An 8,496-nucleotide genomic window follows, 5' to 3' on the forward strand; every position below is an offset into this window, starting at 1 on the left:
ACACTATACTTTTCCGCCCACCCTGAAAAAAAATTAGAGGGAACATTGATTTGGACTATAGAATTGGCTTTTTCCCTTGCATAATCTTTAACTGCTTAGAATATTTTCAGGTGAACCGATCCCAAGTGGGAGGAACCCATCTCCGGAAGTGGGTCAAAACAGTCATAATGGAAGCTGCAGCCATGTGGTCAATGTCCTGCCCTTCTTGATGTTTGATCAAAAAAATTGGTCACAGGGATTGATCATATGATTACGGCTACCATATTAACTTTGTGACACCCTGTCGATTACAAAATAGGGAACAGATCAGGAGGCCTTGGTAAACAGAGGTGTTTGGGGCAATGTTGAAAACAAGGTTGGGCTATTGCATTGTAAGCTCCACCCTTTTGAACCTGCATTGCAATATTACACATAGGAAGAAGTTGGAACGTGGGTTATTTTGATGAAAGAGTACAATTTTATAGATGTCTCCAAGAAACTCTGTTATCAACTACTGTACTCAGCTTTATATGAATACATGCTGACTAATTTTTTTTCACTTGTTCTTTTTCCTTTCAAAGACAATTGAGTTTTTAAATGAAAATATTGGAAGAGGAATTAAGAATTATTATGATGACTTGGATTTCAAAAACATTATGGATTTTGTTCAAAAGGAGGTTTGTTTGTTTTTCATTAATATTCTAGCAGTTGACAATATTTTCTTCCCTGCAGTGCATTAAAAATTGCTGGAATTTCAGGAGACACATGCTAGATTTTTTGAGTTTCTTTAGGAGAGCTTATGAGATATTGAGGTCCCACAGAGTTGGTCTCCTTAGGGTCCCGTCGACCAAACAATGTCGGCTGATGGGACCTAGGGGAAGAGCCTTCTCTGTGGGGCCCCCGGCCCTCTGGAATAAGCTCCCCGTAGAGATTCGTACTGCCCCCACCCTCCTTGCCTTCCGAAAAAGTTTAAAAACACATCTTTGCCGCTAGGCCTGGGGTTCCTTAGACCTTCCCCCCGACTGATAAATGCTTAGTTTGACTGCTGAATGAATGATATTGATAGTTTTTAATTAGAATTTTAATTGTTTTTTAAGGTATAATTGGATTGTTATTATTGTTTCCTGTTTTTCTGTACATGCTGTGAGCCGCCCCGAGTCCTCGGAGAGGGGCGGCATATAAATCAAATCAAATCAAATCAAATCAAAATAAAATAAAATAAAATAAAATAAAATAAAATAAAATAAAATAAAATAAAATAAAATAAAATAAAATAAAATAAAATAAAATAAAATAAAATAAAATAAAATAAAATAAACAAACAAATATTGGAGATTGCACGTCATGTTTCAAAAATAATTTCAGATAAAAAATGCATTTTCTGAATGGTGTACATTCAGAAAAATAAAATTCATTGGATAGTAATATATTTAAAAGCTTTTGTGGGAATCTGCCAGAACAGCAGGCCATTCCAGCTACTTCTATAAGCAATTTCTATTAAACATAATAAAATTAATGGGTGACATCATCCCGTTGATTACAAACAGAAGCCGTCTATCAGCAGAAAGAGAAAGAGAAATTATTTTCTCCAGTTCCTTCCAACCATGATAATCTGTCTTACTTTATGTTAGGCTTGATTCATCTACTGGGTGGGTGGGAAGAAGTGAAGGGCTACCAAAATTTTTACTACCACACTGTGGGAATGACTTATGTAGGATGCCCTGCATTTTCTTTCAACTTTCAGTGCAAATTGGGTGCTCTAGGGTGGAACTCTATTTTTGCTACACCCCCCCCCACGTCTGGGCAGTAGCCCACCCCTAGTGAGAAGTCCTTTCCCGGAAAGAATAAGAAAAGGAAGAACTGGGAATTGCCCTTCTCTGTTTCAATGCAATACTGTAGTAATAATATATTAAATATTAATATGTCTGTAAGAGTGACACATTAGGATAATAAAATTGTGACATTATTATGATTAAATTATGATAAAAGTCTATCAAAGAATGGAGATTTATTTTGTTGATCATTTACACTACAGTATTATAATTTACAGCATAAATTGTAATACTATCCAGACCTATCCAGATTCCTAAGAGGTCAGTAAGGGGCGAGTACAAGTGCACTAGAGTGCCTTCCATCCCCTGTCCTATTGCTCTCCTATATCTCCTATTCCTTTCTTCTATTCCTATATCTCTTCTTCTACTCTTTCATTGATATGTTCTGTTACTATATCTTCTCTTCTCTTCTTTCTTAGATATATTTTACTAGGAGTATATCCTCTATAACCTTCATCATGTATTTTAGTATATACCCACTAAAACCCTCATTGTGTATTGGACAAAATAAATAAATGAATAAAATAAATAAATAATTACAAACATATCTGATCTAAAATAAAGCCCACTGAATTCAATAGAATGAATTCCTAGATGGAGCTGAATGTTTGATCAATAAGAAATTTGTTGAAATCTGAAAGTCTTTGTGAAGGAAATAGGCTGTTAAAATTCTCATGAACTTGTTAATCCCCTATGATCACATAGATCCATGATGGTGAACCTATTATATTATATTATATTATATTATATTATATTATATTATATTATATTATATTATATTATTATTATACTATACTAATACTATACTATACTATACTATACTATACTACTACACTACACTACACTACACCATTACGTTACATTACATTACATTACATTATATTATATTTCATATTTATATTTATTATATTATATTTATTAAATTGTTTTAAACATAATTAAATTAAATTACAATAGCTATCTTCTTTATTTGGAAGTAAGAAAAATTGTATTTATACTGTTTTACTGTTTTTCAACTCTCACATTTTTTCTGTGTTTATGATAGGATTCAAATATGCATTGGGATTTTCAAAGATCTTTAAAATGATGTAACCATTTAATTTTTTTACATTTCTTTATTTTTGATCTTAGTGCTGTTATTTTTAAAATTCAAACTAACTCACATCCTTTTTCTTTATGAAGCAACAAATGTCTTCTTGTACACACTATACTCTTTAATCACTAACCTTTGTAGTTTACAGTAGTTTGGGATTGACTGAAATCTAATCAGATCAAATCAAATCTTAAGGCCTTATTTGTCACGCTGAGTATTGACAGCCCCAGAGACATTCAGAGACATTCAGTGTTATTCAGTAATTAAATAGTTAACAGTGTGTGTGTTTTATTAGCTCCTCCTATTATGATGTAAAATCCTGCCACATCATTCATGCATCACATCCGTCCCCTCCAGATTCTCCATATTGTATTGTTATATCCTTTGTTAGCTGCCATGATGTAAAGACGCATTTTATATGCCTCCTAAGGCATTCCTTACTTTTTTACTTTTGTAATAAAAAGAAACCTTATTTGAAAGCCGATTCTTTCTTAAATCCATCGTCCGCCAAATGATTTATTATAGTCCACGCGGGCTGTAATTTATCGCTATATTTCTGACATTATTTCCCTATAGAATCTTTTCCAAAACTGTTTTCTGAAGATTATTGTTGATCACATACTATATAACCGCTGTTAACAGATATTTTTTTCCTTGCCTGGATCATGATTTTTAAATGAGGAATTTAAATGAGGAACCATTCTGCAACGATGCTAAATGTGCTACTTTATAATACCCCTTTCTCTTAAAGTTTAAGTGCTGTGGTGGAGAAGATTTTAAAGACTGGTCAAAAAATCAGTATCATGATTGTTCTGCTCCAGGACCATTAGCCTGTGGAGTCCCATACTCTTGTTGTGTTGCAAATAAGGTAAAAACAATGCATTATTCTTAATGAATTGGAAAGCTTTTTTAGTGTTTGTCGCATTGTATAAAATCAATTGCTTTCCTCTAAAAGCTAAGCTTTGTCAACAAAAAGAATAATCCGTCTGTGAAAATATTCATAATAAAGATGCAGAGATGAGCAACAAAGATATGAAGGGTTTAAAGGCTAAATCATATGATGAAGGAACTAGGAATGTCTAGTCTAATGAGGACTAAGATAGATTTCATAGCAATCTTCAAGTACTATTAGGAAAAGTTAAAAAAAGTTATAATTTTTATAAAGTTCTAGAAGTTCTAAAACAAGCTACATATGTCCATGTTACATTGTAAGTAAATGTGTTTATATGTTTTTTCCCCAGACAATGGTCATTAATACTATGTGTGGATATAAAACGATTAATGAAGAGGTAGGTATATGAAATGTTTTTTTGTATATATTAAATTTTGCACTTTATAACCAAAGCTTTCCCAGAAGTAACATATGGTGTCAGGGCTCTGACAGATGCCGTAATTAATTCTTGAGTCTTGAGCCAAGTTTCAAAAGAAATCCAGTTATTTATTAGGAGCAACATATCAACACACACCCAAGCAGACTTAGTTCTGCCCCATGTAATTAAGATCCAAACTATGACTCTGTTTTCCCCTACCTGCAAGGTGTATCATAAATCACATTCTCCCAATGAAGCACTTTGTGGGCTACAGAGAACACGCCTCTCCTACTAGGTTGTGGCCTTGAGGAAGGTATGCGTGGTGTGTGCTTCTGGTTGCTGCCATGTTACTCCATCAGCTTTCCCCACTCCTGCCTATGGCAATTCAAGAGCTGGCCAGGAGTTGACAGCCTAAGGAAGGCTGAGTGCCAAAGAATTGATGCTTTTGAATTGTGGTGTTGGAGAAGACTCCTGAGAGTCCCTTGAAGTGTAAAGAGATCAAATCAATTAATCTGAAAGGAAAGCAACCGTAAAGGTTCTTCTGAAAGACAGATACTGAAGCTGAAGCTCAAATATACAGTGGTACCTCTACTTACGAACTTAATCCATTACGTCACCAGGTTCTTAAGTAGAAAAGTTTGTAAGAAGAAGCACTTTTTCCCATAGGAATCAATGTAAAAGCAAATAATGTATGCGATTAGGGAAACCACAGGGAGGGTGGAGGCCCTGTTTCCTCCCATGAGATTCCTAGAGAGGCCCCATGGAGGCTTCTCCCCACCTTTTCCGGCCCTCTTTCTTCCCAGGAAATTTCTAGAGAGGCCCCATGGAAGCTTCTCCCTGCCTTTTCCTGTTACAGTTTCAGAGGCTCGGGTTTTTAAGTGGAAAATCTCGAAAACCGGGTTCTTATCTAGAAAGGTTTGTAAGTAGAGGTGTTCTTAGGTAGAGGTACCACTGTACTCTGGTCACCAAATTAAAAGAGAGAAAAGACCTTGATGTTGAAAAGATAGAAGGCAAGAGGAGAAATGATGGCAGAGGATGAGATGGGTTTGTGCAGACTCAAGGAGACAGTGGAAAACAGTGGGATCTGGCCTAGTCCGTGGGGTTGCGAGAAATCAGACAGGACTTGGTGACTGAAGAACAAAATTTAGCATTTAACAATGTAGTGTCTCACAGTTTACACCCACCCAGTCACATGACCACTAAGTCACACCCACCAAGCCACACCAACAGAACCACTAGGGAAAATGTTTAGATTTCACCACTGCCCCAATAGCGAGTTGTCGGCATAAAATGTGCGATAGCTGTAGGCAATTAAGAAAGTGGAAAGCCATTTTGTCTCCCTGCATTAACAAGGTTGTAATTCATTACTTCACAGCGCCTGAGTGTTGGACACATCATATATGTCAGAGGATGTACAAATGCTGTGTTCATTTGGTTTACGGACAACTATGACATCATGGCTGGGATTTTGCTCGGTATATTGCTTCCACAGGTAACTCTTTTTATAAGATAGACAGAACATTGCCCTTCCTTCTTTCCTTCTTTCCTTCTTTCCTTCTTTCCTTCTTTCCTTCTTTCCTTCTTTCCTTCTTTCCTTCTTTCCTTCTTTCCTTCTTTCCTTCTTTCCTTCTTTCCTTCTTTCCTTCTTTCCTTCTTTCCTTCTTTCCTTCTTTCCTTCTTTCCTTCTTTCCTTCTTTCCTTCTTTCCTTCTTTCCTTCTTTCCTTCTTTCCTTCTTTCCTTCTTCCCTTCTTCCCTTCTTCCCTTCTTCCCTTCTTCCCTTCTTCCCTTCTTCCCTTCTTCCCTTCTTCCCTTCTTCCCTTCTTCCCTTCTTCCCTTCTTCCCTTCTTCCCTTCTTCCCTTCTTCCCTTCTTCCCTTCTTCCCTTCTTCCCTTCTTCCCTTCCTTCCTTCCTTCCTTCCTTCCTTCCTTCCTTCCTATCTCCCCTCCCTCCCTCATTTAAGTCTGGGTCTAGAGTTCCACAACTTCCTTTTCCAAAATTTGCTGGGTGGGCAAGAAATCCTGAACCACAGTTTGCAGCAGAATCCTGCGTGGTCACAACTCAGCATCATTTCTTCTTTGCGTGAAGTTCATGATGCAGTATCAAAATTGGGCAAATCATGGGTTACTGCTGTCCTCTGAAGGGCTATTGGATGACGGGAAGACAAGAGGAGAAAACCGATGGTCTGGGAACAATTTTGTTTGTTTGCTTGACAGTTTTTTGGAGTGATGATCACTTTGCTGTACATCACCCGAGTAGAAGACATAATTATTGAACACGGCAAGTTGCTTCAAGGAGGAAGTAACCAGAGGAATGACGATGAGCCATCTGGAGCTGGATGCTGTATGTGTTTTCCTGAGTGACACCAGGTTGCCCTTTGGCCAAGACTTCAAAGTTAACGTCCCCTTGCACTGTGCCTTGAATGTAAACTTGAATGTACTGTGATTTGTAAGTAATAGATGACAAACGTCCTGACACACTTCCCAGACATCATTAACAGAAGATATTACAGCCGGATTTGTTCCTATGTTGGAATCTGTTTTCTTTTGTAACATCCCAAAAAACCCTAGCCAGGAGAGAAATGATAATTTATTCTAAGGTAATTATTATATGCAAACCGACTTTATACTTAATTTATCTACCTAACAGTACAGTGGTACCTCGTGATACGAACCCCCCGTGATATGAACATTTCGAGATACGAAACCAGGGTTCGGAAATTTTTTGCCTCTTCTTACGAACTTTTTTCGACTTGCGAAACAGCCAGGTGCTTCTCGGCGGCCTCCGGAACCCGAACCTGAACTTTTGCTGAACTTCCAGGTTCGGCAGCAGTGGTGCTTCTCAGCGGCCTCCCAAACCCGAAAAGTTCAGCAAAAGTTCGGGTTCGGGTTCAGGAGAACGCCGAGAAGCCCCCTGGCTGCTTTAAAAGGTGACAGCCGGGCGGCGGTGCCCAGCGGAGCGCCATTTTGTGATTTTCCCCCCCTTGTACGCATTAATTGCTTTTACATTGTTTCCTATGGGAAACATTGTTTCGTGTTACGAACTTTTCGCCTTACAAACCTCCTTCCGGAACCAATTAGGTTCGTAAGACGAGGTATTACTGTATATATAGCAAAATGAAATTATACTTTTTTTTCCATTACTGCTAGAATATGGCAAGTCAACCAGGGCAGGAAATGTTTCACATATCCAGATTTGTATTGATTACCCACCTTAAAATGATTGTGTGTCAGGAACAATACACACACTTTTTTTATAAATGGAAGGATAATATATCTGACTCCTCTGTATTATTAATTTGATTAATTCTTGCTTTTCTAAAAACTTGGGCTTGCTGCAGTGTTGTTTTTAAAATGAACGTAATTTTCAAGCTCTTTGTGCAGATTATATAATCACCATTGCAAATCATCATATTCTAATTTTCTGGGAATAATCTAATGTGAAGTTTTGTGTCGGAATCTAGGTAAACACATTTAACTTTCAAATTGTTTCTGTGTTGATTCCTAGCCAATGAAGTATTCTAAGGAACTCGATTTTCATTCTTGTGCAATCAACTTTTAATGCTGCTTCTGATGGGTAACTGGGAATTTTAGGGGCCTTTGCTGTGTCTTTTATACGTTCCTGATCTAATCCACTGTGTGATCAGTTAACTAAAAGCTGCTTATTTTGATGCCAATTTTTAAATTTGTTTTTAACTGTATGGAATTTCATATATTTGTTATCCCTAATTGATGTATTTGTCTCCGTTTTCTAAACAGAATTCAGGTGTATACAGACGTGATGCTGAAAAATTATATTGTTTACATGAAAAATAAAAGTTATGGTTTTCTAAAATAAAAATATTTTTTTTCTCAGTGGAGTTGGGGAAACTGGGTGGGTTTCCTGACATAAAATGCTTTAAAGGCAGTGAGTTCTCCCTCCACAAAAATTTAGCTTAGAAATGTATGTAATTGACTAGTATCAAAAAGACATACAGTATACGACTGTAACAGCATTCCCTAGCCAACAGTTTTAATGAAACTGTTGCAATAATGTATGTAATAATGAGAAAACACATTTTTCTCATTTTGTGTTCACTTTCTTCTTCAATCCATAAAAACAAAAAGGTAATTTTATAGACCATTAACAATTGGCAAATCAATTTTAAAATATAAACTGTTAGAACAGATTTTGTTCATACTGGTACTGATCTGTTGTGACAGGTTCATTCAAATCTTTTCCCATCACTTTATTCTGAAGAGTTGGACGTGGACAAAACCCAAGGGGATAAATTTCAAGTATAAT

At 36.6% G+C, this 8,496-nt stretch overlaps 1 protein-coding gene across 1 annotated transcript in view; it reads left to right on the forward strand.

Moving 5' to 3' along the window:
* Positions 1-8,052, forward strand: part of TSPAN15 (tetraspanin 15) — a 28,324-nt gene extending 20,272 nt beyond the window's left edge. Inside the window, exons 4-8 of the mRNA XM_070752190.1 lie at positions 561-656; positions 3,656-3,772; positions 4,146-4,193; positions 5,590-5,706; positions 6,429-8,052. Coding sequence (XP_070608291.1) covers positions 561-656; positions 3,656-3,772; positions 4,146-4,193; positions 5,590-5,706; positions 6,429-6,575 — 525 coding nt within the window. The 3' untranslated portion in view covers positions 6,576-8,052. The remainder of the gene's footprint in view (positions 1-560; positions 657-3,655; positions 3,773-4,145; positions 4,194-5,589; positions 5,707-6,428) is intronic.
* Positions 8,053-8,496: the final 444 nt, after the last annotated feature.

This window comes from Erythrolamprus reginae, chromosome 5 (genome assembly GCF_031021105.1).
Source record: "Erythrolamprus reginae isolate rEryReg1 chromosome 5, rEryReg1.hap1, whole genome shotgun sequence".
In the NCBI taxonomy this organism is placed as follows: Eukaryota; Metazoa; Chordata; class Lepidosauria; order Squamata; family Dipsadidae; genus Erythrolamprus; species Erythrolamprus reginae.